Source organism: Thamnophis sirtalis, unplaced genomic scaffold (assembly GCF_051295495.1).
Source record: "Thamnophis sirtalis isolate CommonGarterSnake01/CBP01778 unplaced genomic scaffold, rThaSir2_p1.2 scaffold_9, whole genome shotgun sequence".
Classification (NCBI taxonomy): domain Eukaryota; kingdom Metazoa; phylum Chordata; class Lepidosauria; order Squamata; family Natricidae; genus Thamnophis; species Thamnophis sirtalis.
The window spans coordinates 63,261-81,253 of NW_028261389.1; the positions used below are offsets into that span (position 1 = coordinate 63,261).

At 53.0% G+C, this 17,993-nt stretch overlaps 1 protein-coding gene across 11 annotated transcripts in view; it reads left to right on the forward strand.

Moving 5' to 3' along the window:
- The window catches only part of SBF1 (SET binding factor 1), a 50,898-nt gene that overhangs the window by 10,163 nt on the left and 22,742 nt on the right, over positions 1-17,993 (forward strand). For 4 of the 11 annotated variants that reach the window (XM_087722577.1, XM_087722581.1, XM_087722582.1 and 1 more), the window contains exons 2-12: positions 4,920-5,005; positions 6,940-7,077; positions 7,215-7,346; positions 11,226-11,336; positions 11,983-12,006; positions 12,466-12,571; positions 12,798-12,930; positions 13,081-13,189; positions 14,361-14,474; positions 17,510-17,587; positions 17,771-17,884. In XM_087722577.1, the coding sequence (XP_087578703.1) occupies positions 4,920-5,005; positions 6,940-7,077; positions 7,215-7,346; positions 11,226-11,336; positions 11,983-12,006; positions 12,466-12,571; positions 12,798-12,930; positions 13,081-13,189; positions 14,361-14,474; positions 17,510-17,587; positions 17,771-17,884 (1,145 nt within the window). The remainder of the gene's footprint in view (positions 1-4,919; positions 5,006-6,939; positions 7,078-7,214; positions 7,347-11,225; positions 11,337-11,982; positions 12,007-12,465; positions 12,572-12,797; positions 12,931-13,080; positions 13,190-14,360; positions 14,475-17,509; positions 17,588-17,770; positions 17,885-17,993) is intronic. The other 7 variants (XM_087722579.1, XM_087722586.1, XM_087722585.1 and 4 more) reach the window with 3 other exon arrangements.

Sequence of the window (17,993 nt, forward strand, 5' to 3'; positions counted from 1 at the left end):
TTTCCTGTATTAGAGGTTGCAAACCAAGTTGCTTGTAGCTACTACAAGTGAGAACCGTTACGTGTAGTAACTTGTAACTCTGTCTCTTCATTTAATTGAGCATATTGTCTGTCTATTATGCAACATTTATTATATATTTTATTTGTTAATAAACATTTATGTCAAGTTTAGATTACCTTTGAAACTTGCTATTGGGCCTTTTGGCAGTAATAAAAATGAACCAAGGTCTTGGTAGATCATAAGCGGAATATAAACCTCACTGAGACGCTAGTGCGAAAACACAAATCGTGTCCTTAGCTGCTTTGTCAGAAATACAAGGTCAGGTTTGGGTGAGATCCTCATTTCTCCCCACTATTCTGCTCCAGTTATGCCACGCCTGGAACACCGCGTCAGTTTTCGGCATCTAGTTGGGGAAGCAGGCAATGTGGGCAAGGCAAGGGGCTGCCTTCCCTTTGACCCTCCCCAGCCCCTGCGTCTCTGCCCCTTGGGCTGCCTCTGCTGGCCCTGCTGCCCTTCATGGCCGCCCTCCCTCTGCCCATGAGGGGTGCCTTGCCAGGCCCTGTGCGAGGCGCCTGCCAGTTGCACCAGGCCCTCTTCCCGAGGCTTCCTTCCCCAAGGATTGTGGGAACAGCAACTGCGATTTGGGGAGCAGCAGGTGTATCTTCCTCCCTGGGCTTACGAGGTCTCAGCCATCTTCTGGGAGGAGGGGGGCCAGAGGGCCCTCGGGAAGGAGGCCTCCTGCAGCCGGCAGTGCCCCGCAGAGGTGGCTGGGTGGCAAGGGGCCAGCACGCACAGGGCAGCAAGGGTGGAGGGACCTGCGGAGCAGAGGGCGGCAGCCGGATCGCTGCAGCTTGGCGCTGTGGGGCCTGGATGTGGGGTGGCACTGAGCCTGAAGCAGAGGCCCGGGGGTGGGTGGGTGGGGGGCAAGCTGTATGAGACTGCCGAAAGCCCCAGGTGCCGGCCTCAGTCCCAGGGCCGCCTCTGCCACCGAGAAGTGTGCCACCGTGCAGGAGACCAAATGGGGGTGGTGGTAGATGGGTGGGGAACTGAAGTGCTGCAACGGTCATAATGTTGGGGGCTGGGCACAAGTACTGGGTGTTCAGCGCCACCATAACTTGTTGAGCAAGTGGTCATAAAATGGGCGTGTTTTGTCCGGAGAGGTATGTGGTGGGGAGACATGAAAGGTGTCTGAAATTGTGTAGCTGGTGGATGTGTTTCCTTGCAGATACTTGTTTAAATATGGGTGGATGCGTCTGGGCTGTCATTTGTCAGGGATACTGAGATAATATTTGTGGGAGGCCAGAGTAGATCTTGCCGCGCCTCCCTGTGCCTGGCTAAAAACCCCGAGAGCCCGCCCGGTGACCAGGAGAACAGTCCCATCCTGCCGTGCCTTGCGAAAGGAATGAATGGCAGGATTGGGGCCATCCAAATTTCCGGAGTATTGTTCTGAAGGAGGCTCCGCAACAGAAAAGCTGAGGTCCCTCCAGAGCCTTCTCGGATGCTACTGTTGACTGGAGGGGGCGGGGGGGGAGGGAAGACCCAGGCATCAAGTGGAGAGAGGCGGCCCTGCGAATGGCCCATGGGTCCCATACCCTGAAGGGCTCTACAGGGCCTCCTGGAAGACGGGGGGGGGTTTCTCCCAGCCACAGCCGCTCCAGCCCCACCTCCAGTCAAAAAGGCCACCTTTTAATAAACAGAGAGTAGTGATAAGGAGGATTTCATGACAGAAGGAACTGAGATGAAAAAGGAGGAGGATGGGACAGGGTTTCCTGCCTGAGCAGTTGGCGGTTGGACTAGAAGATCTCCAAGGTCCTTTCCAGCTCCCTTTCGCTGTTAGTTGTGTTTTACCTACAGGGAGGATGAAAATGCATGGTGAACTTGCCACTTAGTAAAGACGGACTCCACCCCATTCCTGCGAAAGGGCCAGGAGGAGAGCAGTTCCCAAGGTGGGAAGGGAAGAGGAGGAAGTGCTCAGAATGAAACAAGAACCCAGATTGTTGGGGGCAATTTATGCTGACTCGGTAAACCGCTTTGAGGGGGCTGTCAAGCACTGTGGGGGGGGTATAAAAACCTTAGGTGCCCTTGTTACCAGATTCCAGCTTTCTGGAAGAATTATTCCCCCCGCAGAGGCTGAACATTAATCCTGCTTCCTCAGCAGTGATAAATCATATTTTCATTTTGCAGTTTGTTTGCTAAAATGGATCCGTGGAGGTCTGCTTGTGGCCCTCCCTCTGCAGGGGCCATTCTCCCCCACCCCCCTGCTTGGGAACCACTGACCCTCTGGCTCCCAGGCCTGAAGGAGGCTTTCTCTTCTGCTTGCAGGAGACGCCCCTCAGGATGAGCGGTTTCCTTCGAGGGAAGGAAAACCTTTTCTCCCGCAGTAAATTGCTCTCCTTTTGCTCCAGCGGGACACACGCGCGCGCACACACATACACACACATACACACACACACTATATATATATATAGCATATATATATATATATATATATATATATATATATATATATGTGTGTGTGTGTGTGTGTGTGTGTGTGTGTGTGTGTGTGTGTGTGTGTGTGTGTGTGTGTGTATTTTTGTGCTGATAAATAAATAAAGGAAGACTAGTATAGATCTATTTCAAGCTATTTAGCTCTCATCAGCTAGCCATATCCTTACTGGGGTTTGAACCTGTGCTCTATTGCCTCCCAGGCAGGGAGTTAACCATTTGAGCTACAGAGAACGACTCCTTTTATCAGCCAGCCAGGGTGGGAGGTATATACTTAAAGTCACAACCCCTGGTATGCCCAAGGTGGGAGGAAGGTCACACTTCCACTCTCTGTCATTAGGCTCGTCACAAGAGTCCATCCAGACAGAAACCCAATATTTTTACTGTTGCCTTTGTTATATTTGTGTTTTTATTTGTGCTGATAAATAAATAAAGGAAGACTAGTATAGATCTATTTCAAGCTATTTAGCTCTCATCAGCTAGCCATATCCTTACTGAGGTTCGAACCTGTGCTCTATTGCCTCTATATATATATATAGCATAATATATATAGTTAACCTCTATATATATAGCATAATCAGCAGGTAGGGCTTGCCATGGGGATGTGAGTTGGCTGTGCTTGGAAAGGGCCAGGCGGGAAGGCCCTGCCAGGGTGCCTGCAGAGGGCTTGTGTGGCTGTGTGGCTTTCCCTTTTTCCATCTGCGGCTGTGCCTTAAATAGAGCTGCTGCTGGGCTGGTGGGTGAAGTCTGGCTGCCTAAAATAATCCCGTGGAGCAGGAGAGGTGCTTCCCGTATAGCCAGTCCCCAGCTGAGCCGGTCACCCGCGGCTGACCTTCTCCTGGGCTTTGGCCCAAGGCAGGGGGAGAAGCTCAAGCGGCGGTTTCACCGCTCTTCCCTGCGGAGAGGGGCTGTGGCCCCAGCCCTGGAGGAGGCGGCCTAGTGGTGAGAGTTGCCGCTGGACACATCCTGGTCCAGATTTCAATAAACGGGGCAAATGGAAGTCAAAGCTGCCTCAGCAGAGCTAAATTAACGTGGGGGGGGGGGCCCTTTTTGTTCCTATTTCATAATCAAATTTTGTTACTGTACTTTGAGTACAGCACAACCTGAAGAAAAACCACTACTATTAAAACAATCACAGCTCTGCCCACATCGCAGTGTTTTCTAGGTGTATCTTGCGTAGAAAACACTGTGCATCTGAGTCCCCTTCGGGGGAAAGGGCGGCATATAAATGTAATAATAAATCCAATCTTGCAATGTGGAACTTCTTCCCAGAAATGATTCCTGTAAGGCAGGGGTCCCCACCTCCCCGGCTGCCATCGTTTTATTTCAGATGGGGGCCCAGTTTGAGAAGGCAAAGCACCTAATTAAAAGGGAGTGGAGTCGGCCTACGAGGTGGTTCCTGCTGAATACAGGGCCTATATTAGGAGAGCCTTAAAAGGTCCCTTGGGGTATTGAAGAATCCGTGCATTGTAAAAAAAAAAAGAAAAAAGAATGGGGCCACCTTATATCTTCATGCTGGATGTGCAATAATCAAAGGGAAATGGGAAGGAATGGGTTTCTTCTGCCTATGAAGCGAGTGGAGGGAAGAGAGGAAAGAAGGCCAAGGGGAGATCTGCCTGAATCACTTTGCCCCGTGTTCCTTCTTGGCTTCCCATGTCCTCGGCAGTCACCGCTATGATGACCTCCTGACTCCGTCCTGGTCTCTCTGCGGATGCTCAACATCTCAAGCTGTAGTAGCCAACTCCTTGGCCATTCATTGGGTTGAGCTCCCCCCCCCCATTACATCTGCGGAAAGGAGGGGGCATGCCTGGATCCCACCTGCCAAGGGCCTTCCTGCATTTGAGGGTGCCAGAAGCTGGTGGGCTTCTGGGCCTGTGTGTTGCCTGCCTTAGTCTCCCTCCTGACATTGGGCCACCTTGATTATGGTTGACGTTTCGGAAGCTCTTCAAGGCCTGGTTAAGTTACCAGGCCGTAGCTGGGGCCTGGTGTATTCATTTACGTTGTCCAGAGTAAAGCATAGTGTTCTTATTATCTTTCCCATAAAATGCCGTCTTAGGCAATCCTTCTCTGTGTAAATGTAGTGGGTCCAATAAATACTTGTTTAAGTTACAGTTTGACGTCCATTGATGCTCTTCCTATAGAAGTTGATCGTGTGAGTGGGGGGGGGAGGGAGGGGGGGAGGAAGCAGCGGTTGTGTGAAAAATGATCCTAAGTCGCTTTAGGTCACTCGATTGACTGTTGTAAGTCAAGGACTAAATCTGTAGTGACTAAATCACTGGGACTCTTACAATGTGAGGTTTCATCCTCTTGTCAGATCGGGTGAAATGACCGTTTCTTCTCTTTCAGTTAGGCGGGAGGAGTTGCTAGAGGGGGGGGGGGGCCCGTCCGGTGCAAGTCCAGGAAGGAGCTAAAACCGCTGCTTTCCTTTGCAGGCAGCAGAGACGGCCAGGGCCAAATACTCCAGCGGTTTCCAGAGAAGGACTGGGAGGACAACCCTTTCCCCCAGGGGATCGAACTGGTGAGTAGGCTGCTTCCCGGGATCAAGGAAGAGCAAAGGACCATGGGAGGTAGAGCGTATTTGGGGTTGCTTTTGTTTAGATCTGGATCGCTATTCCTTCCACTCCAGAAGGTCACACGGTATCAACAGAAGCCGATAGGAACCCCGGCCAGCTTCACAGCACTGCTAAGTGTATATAGTTCAAATCAGAAAGCAACCGCCACCCACCACCACCAGCCCCCCCCGGCAGCATAAGTAAAGCCAGATAAAGGGCCATCAACCCAGCTGGGCTTCATGAACTTGGCTGAGTTTCCAGCACTCTCCGGAAGGAAGGCCAGCCTCCCCAGGCCCATCTTCTCTCTCCCTCCCCCTCCCTGCCCAGAGGTGTTCTAGAGGAAGGTGTTGCAGCAGGAAAGGCAGGTTTCCTGGGTCCCCCAGTCGATAGGTACCATAGCACAGCCCTTCCTCCAGGCCCAATAGGGCAGGTGGAGACTCCTGGAGGAAGGATCCATTCCTTCTTCCTTTCAGGTTGGATCTCTCTTTAGTGGACTGTCACCCCCTCCTTCTCGTCCTGTGCTCTGAGGTGCTCTGAGGAGTAAGCCAGTCCCCTCTTCTCCGTGGCAGCCCCTCAAGGCCTCCAGGGGAGCCCCCTGGCAGAGCACACCCTTTCTGCCTGGGGAAGGGCCACTCTCCAGCCCAAGCTTAAGGCGGAGCATCTTTAGAACGGCCGGGGGAAACGTGACTGTAACACCCCCCCCCCCAAATATTCTTTCCTGTTCTAGTTAAGGTGAACCCTGGTTCTCCCCACCCAGACGGCTGCAGACATCAGCCCAAGGCAGAGATAGGTGACAAGGGGAACCTATTGGGCCTGAGGGAGTGGATTGCGGGTGGGCTGCCTGCCCCTCCTGGCTAACTAGAGCTGCCGTGTGTGTGTGTGTGTGTGTGTGTTGTCCCTTCGTCTCTTAAGGAGCTCTTGGTCCCCAAACATCGCTGGACCCACCATATTGGGAAATTTCCCTTCAGTGCTTGACTGCCCTGCCCCCCCCCTTTTGTGAACAGGGGGGCCCTTTTTAGGATGGAGGCCTGGGCACAGGATGGAAGCGACATTGGATGGTTTCCAGCAAGAGTGGGATGAAGGACGTAGCAATCGCAATGGTGCTTAGACTTACCGTGTTTTCCTGAAATTAAGACAGGGCCTTATTTTCTTTTGACCCCCGAAATAAGCACTTGGCCTTATTTTCAGGGAGGTCTTATTATTTTTGAGGTGCAGGAGGCGGCGAATGTGATCTCCTCATGGCTGCTGCTGCTGCTGCTGTGTTGCAATATTTTTGGGGAGGGCTTATTTTCAGGGAAGGGCTTATTTTACTGCATGCACTCAAAAGCCTCATTGGGCTTATTATTTGGGGAGGTCTTATTTTTGGGAAAACAGGGTATATATACTGCCGTACAGTAGTGCTTTATCCCATTCTCTGGGCGGTTTACAGTATCTGCATTATTTGCCCTCATTTTACCGACCTCGGAAGGGCGGAAGGCTGAGTCAACCTTGAGCCCAGTCAGGGTCAAACTGCAGGCTGTGGGCAGAGTTTTCCTGCAATCCTCTATTCTAGCCACTGCACCATCGTGGCTCCATTCCTGGCCTGCTTGACCTGCTGTCAGAGGCATGGTCTGGACGGTCCCCGTGGATTGGGCTGCAATGCACTGTGCTGCCTCCCCTCTTTCCTTTGGGGCTAATGCCGTTCAGTGGGGATGGGAGGGGAGAGGTCCCTTGCTCGAGGCTTTGGGGCCACCCTTTCCTTGCCAAAGGAAGGATTCCTTCTCTGCAGTCAGGTGGGGGGGGGGCCCCCCAGGTGGAGGGAGAGGGATCCTGGCTCTCCTTTGCTGTGGCGGGAGAGCCAGCTTTCAGAGACAGAACTGGGGGGGGGGGGCTGCCCTAACGATGATGTCTCCTCCTGCAGTTTTGCCAGCCAAGCGGATGGCAGCTTTTCAAGGAGAGAAACCCTCCCACGTTCTTCATTGCCGTCCTGACTGACATCAACTCGGAGCGCCATTACTGTGCCTGCTTCACCTTTTGGGAGGCCATTGAAAGCGTCCAGGTAAAGAGAGGCCTTTCCTCTTGAACCCCGTTTGAGGCAAGGATCTCCACTGAACATGGAATAGCTCTCCACCTGCACCGGTCCCCGGTGGGCAGCTCAGCCAGCAGGCCTTAGGTAACCACTCCTGTCCCCTCCAGCAGCTGCAGAACCGCTGGAGGAAGGAGGAAGTGGAGGAGCTGGAGGTGAGCGCGCTCGTCCATCCCTTGCAGCTCTTTGCCCCAAAGAGTTTGGTGCTCGTGTCTCGGCTGGACCACACCGAGGTTTTCCGGGTAAGACTTGCTGGGCAGTTTGGCAAACCGACCTCTGCCTAGGGTGGGCCATGGTTGACCGTCTGTTATCTCTCAGCCACCCGGGCTCTCCCTTCTTATCTTTTGAATTGTACTGTGAAGCCTATGGAAAGTTCAGCTTGTCCAGAACTGGGAGAGGCAAACAGAGCATTTACAAGGCTATAAAGCCTCCTGAAATGCCAGCCGTCTGAGTGATGGAGGCCCCACGAAGTCAGGCTGCAGAACCCTTTTTTCAGGATCCGAGTGGGAAGAAGCCGGGGTGGGGTTTGGGGGTTGGTCCCTGAATTCAGCCCCAGCTTCGATGCCAGAACCCACCTGACAGCAGAGCCATCCATGACTCTCCAGCCTCTGCCTGAATTGCTGAGCCAAATGTAGTTTCCTCCGACTTCGGGGGACTAAATATTTTTATTCAGTGCATCTCTCTCCTTCAATGGGTGTGGATAATAACGGAGCTTTTCCTGGTGAAGATGCTGGTTTCTATGACAGCCTTGGGGGAGCCTCTTGCACAGCTGATTCTGCAGGTGGGCAGCAGAATCCTGCACTGAGCAGGGAATGGGAGGACCTGTGGGGTCCTGCCCAATTCTGTGATCAGATGATGGTGCGCTGCCTCTCACCGTGGGGTTTCAGCCTGAAGACCCAAGGATCTGGGTCCAAGGATGGTACCTTCTGAGAAGGAAAGGCCCTTTTCCAGGGCTTTCCTTGGATCTGTAACTCCAAGATCTTATCCTTAAGATCCCCACAACCGATACTGAGACAGAAGTAGAAAATTATCTATTTTGGTTTAAGATAAACTAAAACATCGGATTTGGTTCTCCTTGGATCCTCCAGGGCGAGAGCCTAACCAGCCGCCACCACGTCTTAATTTTGCCACCTCCCTAACACCCCTGCTGGAGGCTCGTGAGAGCTTGCGTTAGCATGAAAGGCCTTGTTATGCCCGAGATGTTGTGCGCACGCTAAAATACCCCAGCCTGGCAGGTGGTGGTTAGCTGTAAGCCAAAGTAGCCCCAGACTTCAGTTAAACAGGCCTTCCCGGGAAATCAGGCTGAGACTAAAAACCAGTCAACGCTGGGGGGGGGGGGAGCCCCAAAGCACGGCCCTGTTTGTCCCCCTGCAAAGAGCGATTTAAAAGGACATGCCAGATCACAGGGCCGAATGCCCCAAATGCTGTTTTTCTGTTGCCCAGACTGTGAGACCCCCCACTGCCATCTGGGCAGCTTGGGAAAGGCCAGTTATCCAGCAGGGAGACCAGGCAGCCCTGGGGGAATGGGGTCAGGAGAGACGCCAGCTGAATGAGGTTGGCAAACTAGTCCCACGTCGGGTTAAACATCTTTTGTTTATTGTGTGTGGTTTTTATTTATTCTCCTATGAAAAAATAAGTATAACCCATGTAAACCCTTCATTCATTAACATGTGGGAAGAAATCAGTTTTTTATTTTCATTTGAATGGTATATAGAAGTGATGTAATTGGGAAAAAAACCTATGAAAAATTGACTATGCAATCGTTTACTTAAGAAAATTAACAGGCGTGGGTAGTCCTCATTTAGTGACCACAACTGGGACCAGAAATTCTTTTGCTAAGTACCATGGTTGTTAAGTGAGACATCACATGACTGTGAAGTTGCAATATTACTGCTGGTTTCTCCACTGACTCTATTTGTTGAAAGATGCCTGTGAAGCACACGAGTGGCTTTTTCCACACCAGAACGACTTTGAATGGCAACTAAACAGGGTGGCCAATAATGTCATTTTCTTCTGTGAAAAGAGTACGCTCCTCGGCTCTTAGCCCCCCTGGCTTCAGCCCCCCCCGGCAGAAACGACCTCAGGGAGGCCTTCCTTACGACCGTCTCCACGTCCCTGAGGTTGACGGAGGCCCCGCTTCAGCTGGGGGGGGGGGCTTTGAGGCCTTTCTCACATGCAGGGCCCCTTCCACATCACAATCTCTCCCTCCCTCCCTCCCTCTCTCTCTCTCACACACACACACACACACACACACACACACACACACACACACCAGCTGCTCCAGGGCCTTCTGTTTAGACAACAGTTAACCGAGATCAAAATTGGAATTGAATTGATTTTAGGAATTGGAATTGATTTTATTTGTAGGCCGCCCTTTTCCCTGAGGGGACTCAGGGCGGCTCACAGAAACCAGGGAGAGGGGAATACAATACAATACAGTACTAAGACGACAACACATAATAAAATAATACGCAACATGCATACAACATTCGGGCGGGGTAATGGTCCTTATCCCCAGGCCTGACGGGCGAGCCAGTTCTTCAAGGCTGTGCGGAAGGCCTGGACGGTGGTGAGGGTACGGATCTCTACGGGGAGTTCGTTCCAAAGGGTCGGGGCCGCTACTGAGAAGGCCCTCCTCCTTGTGGTTGCCAGCCGACATTGGCTGGCCGATGGGATGCGGAGGAGGCCCAACCTATGAGATCTTATAGGCCGTAGGGAGGTAATTGGCAGAAGGCGGTCTCTCAAGTATCCAGATCCACTGCCATGTAGGGCTTTATGGGTGGTCAATAGCACCTTGAAGCGCATCCGGAGATCGACAGGTAGCCAGCGCAGCTCGCGGAGGATAGGTGTAATGCGGGTGAATCGGGGTGCACCCGCGATCACTCGCGCGGCTGCGTTCTGTACTAGCTGAAGTCGCCGGATGTTCCTCAAGGGCAGCCCCATGTAGAGCACATTGCAGTATTCCAGCCTAGAGATCACGAGGGCCCGAGTGACTGTTGTGAGAGCCTCCCGGTTCAGGTAGGGTCGCAACTGGCGCACCAGGCGTACCTGGGCGAATGCCCCCCTGGTCACAGCTGCTATATGATGGTCGAATGACAGCTGTGGATCCAGGAGGACTCCCAAGTTGCGAACCCTCTCTGAGGGGTGTAGAATTTGACCCCCCAGCCTGAGTGTTGGATTAATGGCCGAATTATTGGGAGGAAAACACAACAGCCACTCGGTCTTTTCTGGGTTGAGCACAAGCTTGTTAATCCTCATCCAGTCCATGACGGCTTCGAGTCCCCGGTCCATTACGTCAACCGCTTCATTGATTTGGCACGGGGCGGACAGATACAATTGAGTATCGTCCGCATATTGATGGTATCTAATCCCGTGCCTACGGATGATCTCTCCCAGCGGTTTCATGTAAATGTTAAATAGTAGGGGGGATAAGACCGAACCCTGCGGCACCCCATATTTTAGGGGCCTTGGGGACGATCTCTGCCCTCCTACTAACACCGACTGCGACCTGTCCGAGAGGTAGGAGGAGAACCACCGTAACACGGTGCCTCCCACTCCCACCTCCCGCAGTCTTCGCAGAAGGATACCATGGTCGATGGTATCGAAAGCCGCTGAGAGGTCAAGGAGGACCAGGATGGAGGGATGTCCTTCATCTCTGGCTCTCCAGAGATCATCCATCAATGCGACCAAGGCGGTTTCAGTGCTGTAACCGGGTCTGAATTCCTTCACTGTGAGTTGTGGTTGCAAAGCATGCGACCACATTGGTTTTGCAATGGGAATCCTGGCCCTCCTTGTTGTGTTGTTCAGTGTGGACCAAGTAGCCTCTTCTGCCTGGGGAGGTACAGCCCGGTCCAGAATGGGGGAGGTGAGCGTGACCCTCCCCATCCAGACAAGGAGAAGAGCCGGGCTGGGCTGGGCAGAGGCAGGGCTGGCAACAGGCTCCTGTTAACCGCTGGTGCAGAGCGAGCGGAGGCTCTTTCCCACTTTGCAAAGGGAACGCTGTCCTGGGAGAGCACCCTGTTGCTGCTGCTGAGCCCAGTATCTCACGTCCGGGCGCCCCTGGCTTCTGATGGGTGCCTTCGGCTGAGCCCCCCGCCCCCCGTCTCCCTTGCCCCCCACAGAACTGCCTGGGGCTGATCTACACCATCTACGTGGACGGACTGAGCACCTCTCTAGAGACCGTGGTTGGGAATCTCCTGACGTGCACCATCCCCATTACGGGGGGCTCCCAGGTGAGTTCCGCACCTGCCCCACATGGCTGACCCTCCAGTGACCCATGCCCAGGGCAGAGGGAGGGCTATGCATGCCCAGGCACACCTCACTTCTCTTCTGTTGCCCAGCGTTGCTGTGGTTTTGAAAGGCCGACGCCTGGCAGCAGGGAGGGTTTCTCCCGATCAGGCCCTGAGGGGGGCTGGGGCTGTGATGGCTCCCCCCCCGCAGGGGAGTTTGGCTTTGGGGGTATTTCCAGGGACCAACCGTCTTTTTGCAGCTGGCTCTTCATTTTTCATTAGAGGGGCTTCTAAAATGTGGCTATTGCTTATTAACTCACCAGTTTTATTCCTTTTATTTGTTATTCGCCAAAAATAACACAGCTCCCTGGGGCCACAAGCTGCTCTGCCCTCCCTCTGCCTTCTGCGTAGCTTGCAGCAGCCTTGCCAGCCCCCCAGGACACTCCTGATAGGCAGGGGCTTCTGGGGGCTGCCCCAGTTACTGCTGCCCCCCCTCCTCCCCCCCCCACCGCTTTGTGCTGCTGCCCTGTGGCCCTCGGCTGCGTGTGTGCGTGTGTGTGCTTGCTGCCTCTTTGTCGCTTGGCCTCCGGTCTGTCCTGTGCTGTGTTTCTAACTGATTGTGCTGTGTTTCTGTCTGTCTCTATCTCAGCCTGACCTGGATGACGAAGCAGCGGTATGCACGACTTTTCTCTCCTCGGGGCTGCCTCCCCCCCCCCCCAAGGGGAGGCCTGGGGGTGGCCAGGAGCAGCTGCCTGGCCCTTCTGGCGTGTGCTAGGGAGAGAGAGAGAGAGAGGATGTGTGAGGCCGGGGGAAGGCAGGCAGGGGGCTGGAAACTGAGCTGGATTGGACCTTTTGCTGCAGGGCCCAGAAGGGGCCTGGGATTCTCCAGAGGCCGATTGTGCAGGCCCTTTCCCAGCCACGGCGGCTTTGCACCTGACGGGGCGAGACATGTTTTTCAGCAGACCTGAGAACCTCTCTGGAGTCCTGCCGGGTTGTCTTCCACAGCCTCTCCTGTGACAGGAGGAAGGGCCAAGAGCCGATTTCCCAGAACCAGCTTCGGTTCTTTGGCCTCTGCAGCCTCTGACCCCGGGGCCTTGTCTTTCTCCCCCCCCTCCCTCCCTCCTTGTTGCAGAGGACAATTTCCCTGGGTGCAGGCGACAGGCAGGTGATCCAGACGCCCATCAGCGACTCTCTGCCCGTCAGCAACTGCAGCGTGGCTCTCCTCTTCCGGCAGCTAGGTGGGGCCGCTCGGGCTGCTCTTGGCCCTCCATGCTGTTGCCGCCCTTGGGAGAGCTGACCCCAGGGCCCGGAAACCTCCAGGCCCTTGGTCCTGGGAGGCCGCAGCGTCTCCAGATAAGAAAGAGGCTCTGTCGGAGGGAGGCGGGAGGGTGAGTCCTGTTGGCGGCTGCGTCCCAGCGCAGGAGGGTCCCCTGGCGAACCTCAGAGACCATCCTCTTCCTCCAGGAATCACCAATGTGCTGATTCTCTTCTGTGCGACCCTGACTGAGCATAAGATCCTCTTCCTCTCCAGCAGCTACCAGAGGCTGACCGATGCCTGTCGCGCCCTGCTTGCCCTCCTCTTCCCCCTGAAGTACAGGTCAGTAAAGAGAGGCTCAGCGGCTGGCGCTCCTCCGCCCCCCAGCAGATCACGCTGCCTCCAGCTGCCGCTCTTGGACTGACTGGGCCCCAAGCTGGGCCGTAGAGCCTTTCCTTGAGAGGGTCCGCTTTGTGGGTCTCTCTGCTGCAGCTTCACGTACGTGCCCATCCTGCCCGCCCAGCTGCTGGAGGTCCTCAGCACACCCACCCCCTTCATCATCGGGGTCAGCTCTGTCTTCCAGTCAGAGACCCAAGAGCTGGTGAGTGGAGCGTCCGCCTGGGCATCATCGGGAAGCATAGCAGACCTGGGATCGGGAGCCCAGCCTTTGGGACGGGCTGGGTTTCCTAGTGGGCAGCTCCTTTCCCTGTTCCTGTCTCCTGGAAGGGCATTCCTCCTGAGCTGCCCTCCAGGCAGGGCTCCTTCTGCAGCTAGCATGGGGGCCCCTCCAGTCGTGGGATTGCAACTCTGGCCCTCGGCAGATCCGCCTCCGGCCACCTGTAGCTTCCTGCTGGCTTCTCCACTGACTTCGCTTGTTGGGAGCCAGAAGGAAGCTGCGGTCACGTGAGGCCCCTGCTGAAAGGCAGCAGCAGCAGCAGAAGAAGGTCACAAGAGTGCAGGACTCTTTAGCTTAGACTGAAGATGGAGGGGATAAGAACATGGAAATAGCCCCCTTAGATGAAGCCCATCTTGATGCAGCCCTCGGTTTCTCCCACTGGCCGACCACATATCTCTGTGGTGCCAGTGAGAAGGAGGTGGGCTGCCCCTTTCCCGTCACCCTTCTCCTGCAGTGGGTCTCTGGCAGGAGGCTGCCCCAAGATGGAGGAATGCCTGGGAACCTCCCTGAATTCATCCCGTTCCCCAGTTACTTCATCTCCACCCTGCCTTGAGGAAATAAGCGCAGGGTGAGGAGGTTCCCCCCCTCGTCTGCTTCGAACCTCCTCCTGGTCAGCTTCACAGAGGCCCTTGTGCTGGGGGTGTAACAGAGAGGAGACTTCGTTCTCCACACCTGGAGGGTGGGGGTGGATTGACATCCGGGGCTCAGTCATCCAGGGAGACCAGGTGGGGGGCAGCAGGCGGGGGGGCAGCGAGCGAAGGGGTAGAAAATTCATAGCAGATGAAAGGTAACATTTCCTTACAGAATTTGGCCTCACAAAATGGTGTTGGTCACCGACGGGCAGTGAAAGGAAGAAAGAGTTGTTGGCATGACTGCTATTTTGCCTTGAGTGCCATGGCTGCCAGGGCTTTGGGCTGAATCCCATAAGAGCCCGTTTGGCCGCCTGGGAGCACCCAAGGGATGGCGCCCTGGGCTCTCGCGTTCTCTCCCTGCCCCTTTCCGGGAAGACGCTCTGGGTCTCGCTTGTGGGGAAGCTTTGAGTTAGTTGGGCCCGGCAGAGGCCCTGGACATGAGAGCCCTTTGTCGCTTTTCCCAGCTGGACGTGATCATCGCAGATCTCGATGGAGGGACGGTCACCATCCCGGAGTGCATCCACATCTCTCTGCTGCCTGAGCCTCTCCTCCATCAGACGTGCGAAGCCCTCTCGATGGTGAGTGTTTCTCCCAAGGGGCCTGGAGTACCCTCTCCGAGTGGCAGCAGAAGCAGGCAAGGGCACAACGTAGATGGAGGGACACCAAAGGCGCCGCCATGCCTGGTGCTTTGTTTCTGAGCGCGGGGAGCTTTGATCCTATCCTCAGAAGCCACTTCTGCAGAAGGCAGTTGGTGCTCAGGGAGGGAACCTCCCTTGTTCCCTGCGTAATACCGGACCGAGGAAACTATTTGGAGTTGTCCAATTGGTGGCAGGCTCGGGTGTTTTTCTACTCTTAGAGAGCTGTAGGGTGGTGTTTAACTCTGCTTATTTCCTTGTTTGGGGAACATTTGTACAGTTTCAAGGTATTTTTGCTCAGCTGTCTTACATAAATTGCTGGACATATAAGGTGGTTCATAAATTCTTTTGTAAAACTGTCACCAATTTGATTAAAACCAAATTAAAGTAAAGCATTAAAGCAAAGTAATGGAATCTCTGTTTAAGATATTTTTCCCCATCCCTTTCCGAAAGAGTTGAGAAAACTCTGGGCTTCAGATTAATAGGTTGTTTCAAACAAAGGAAAGGCGAAGTAAATGTTTTAGTCTGGTAAAGCCGGGATTCGGTTGTGCCTCAGTACGTAACATTTATGCCCATCATACTATCCACTTGTGGGGTAATAACAGAAAAGGCCTGAAAATAATGAAAACACATAAGAAAGGAAAGGAGGTGCAGGTAACGACGCTATGGAACAATCTCCCCGTGGAGATCCGCACCCTCACCACCGTCCAGGCCTTCCGCACGGCCCTCAAGATCTGGCTATCCCGTCAGGCCTGGGGATAGGACTTTACTCTCTCCCCGCCCGAATGCTGAGTGAATGTTGTGCTTTTATGATTAATTTTTTACTCACGTTTTCTTTTATGTCTTGTCTTGCACTCCCTTCCCTCATTATTGTAAGCCGCCCTGAGTCCCCTCAGGGAAAAGGGCAGCCTATAAGTGTTCAATAAACTAAACTAAACTAATCTTTATTCCGTTTCTTCCTTGCCAACCATCTTTGTTGCAATTACACCACTCATAAATGTCTTCATTATCTTTTGGGTTGTAATTTCTCCCCTCTTTTTCAGGATCTCCTCAATTTCATCCAACCACAACTTTTGAGTTTCTCTTTTTCTTCCTGTATTTGTTTTGCAATTTAATCCTCATTTTCTTTTTCCTCTTGATGTTAGCAAACCACCCCTAGCATCCTGTCCATTCCCTTCAACATCCAGTCCACATTTATTCATCCCTTTTTCATTCTTGGCATCCCTTCTGTGTCAAGAAATAGCATTTACCTGTGAACTGGTGGGGAGAGGACCCCCCCCCCTCAGCTTGCAAGCAAGTCCCTTGATTCAAGATTCCCTCTCTCTCTCTCTCTACAATTTTTCTGTAATCCAAACTGTCAATTTTGTCATCTCAGTCAGCTCCATCAACTTCACCATTCGTTGATTCTTTCATTGCAAGTAACATCAAATCTTCCCACCACTAGGCATCCTATTGAAATCGTGCTGCTGTTATTTTAGTTATATATATATATAAAATAGGCAGGGCCCAAGGCGCTGACTGTATAGAGAGGCCTCAGAGTCGATCCAGCAAACAGTGGCCGGGTGTAATTTGCAGGCAGGAAGAGCATATCCTGGATGCCACAGCCAGATAGCTGGCATTGTGTGCAGGAACATCTGCCCAGAATGGGCATGGAATAAGGGCCCCTGGAACATCTGCAGCCTTCTGGCCTTCCAGGACGGCCTTTAGATCCGGGCTCTCTGGCTGCCCTTCAGTGGGGGGGGGCACCCTGTGCTGGAGGGGGAACGTTGAGTGAGAGACACTGTTCGTCTTCTTGTTTTTTAGTATTTATTTAATTATTGTTAATTTTAATATTTTAATATATATGCTTTTTAATCATTGTTAGCTACTTTGGATAGTGAGATGAGCAAGTGATAAATTTAATAAAAGAATGAATAAATACACGGGTCAGAAAATCCTTTGTTAAAATTTCAACTTTAGAAATCTTAGGATCCACATTTTCTGAGATCCAAATCATACCTATTCTTGAAAATGATCTATGTCTTTCTGAAAAATAACTACAATCTCTAGATTTACCACTTTTTATGTCTCACTAATGCTGAATTATCTATCAAAACCCCAGAAAACCCTGATGTTCTGTATAATAGCGGAGAAATCATTCCATTATAATCTACAATTTTCACAGGGAAAACTTAGGGTTATAGTTTTATATATAGAATAGTTTTAGAAGTTGTTTACACACGCACACACACACACGCACGCACACCTTCGTCATAAGATCCTCGTGTAAGGTAATTATGCCTTGTTTTAATTTTTTTTTAAGAGTGAAACTTTTTTTTCTCTTCTGAAGAACACCATTTGCTCCACTTCTATTCCACATTTTCAGGAGAAGGAAAAATGTCTTTGTATATATAATAACATTCTTCTGCCCGCCCTGTGGCCTGGAAGGGAGAATATCAGGAGAGAGAAAGAAGACTGAATAGAGTGAAATGTTTCCCTTAAGGCTCGGGGTGCCTGAAGGAGGTGGTGGAGGAGCCCCAGCCAGGAAAGATTAAGCGCGTCACTTTTAGCCCCTTTTTATTAACTGCACAAAAAGTGGAGGAGGAGGAGGAGGAGGATCCCTTTGAAGCCACAGGAGAGGGGCCGTTGAAAGGTCACCTGGCCTTGTGTCCAGTGCAGTTGGGTTGGGGCCCGTGAACAACCGGACGGAACCGAGAAGTCCTTTCTCCCAAGGCTGCTGTAGAGAGTAAGGAAGGTGATCTCGGTGGAAACAGGCAAAAACTGATTCCTTGGCAAAAAGGGTTTTTTTCCCAAGGTCCAGGTGACATTTGGGTCAGGCAGGCCCCTCCCTGGTTTCACTGGAGTGTAAGGATGGGGAAGAGGTACAGCAGCACAAGCAGAGGAGTAAGTTGCGTTTGCTTTACAAGTTGTGACCCTGGAGAGAGGGCGATTGGGGGACCCCCCCCCACCCCCCTCATTCCCTGGCTTTGTCTGAGCAGGTCTTGGATCCAGAGTTGGAGATGGCAGACCTGGCCTTCCCACCCTCCACCATCTCTGCTTCCTCCCTCAAGATGCAGGTAAATGAGATCCTCTGAGCCGGCTGGGCTTTGGGCTTCTCCGCCCCAAGGAGTCTTCCTTGGGCTGCAGGGATGCTCAATGCGCAGCTCTGCAAAGGGGCTGCGGGATGCAGGGGTCTTTCAGGACCGCAGCCGATGCTTCCCCTTCCCCTCTGACCTTCTCCCTCACCTGTCCGGCTGCAGGATAAGGAGGTCCGGGCAGTCTTCCTCCGCCTGTTTGCCCACTTGCTGCAGGGCTACCGCTGGTGCCTGCACATCATCCGTATTCACCCGGAGCCCGTCATTCGCTTCCACAAGGTAGGCTGTGGAGGAGAGTGGTCAGAGCAAGCAGCCACGGGGTTGAATTCTTTGAGCCAAGGTGGCGCAGTGGTTAAATGCAGCACTGCAGGCTACTGCTAGATCAGCA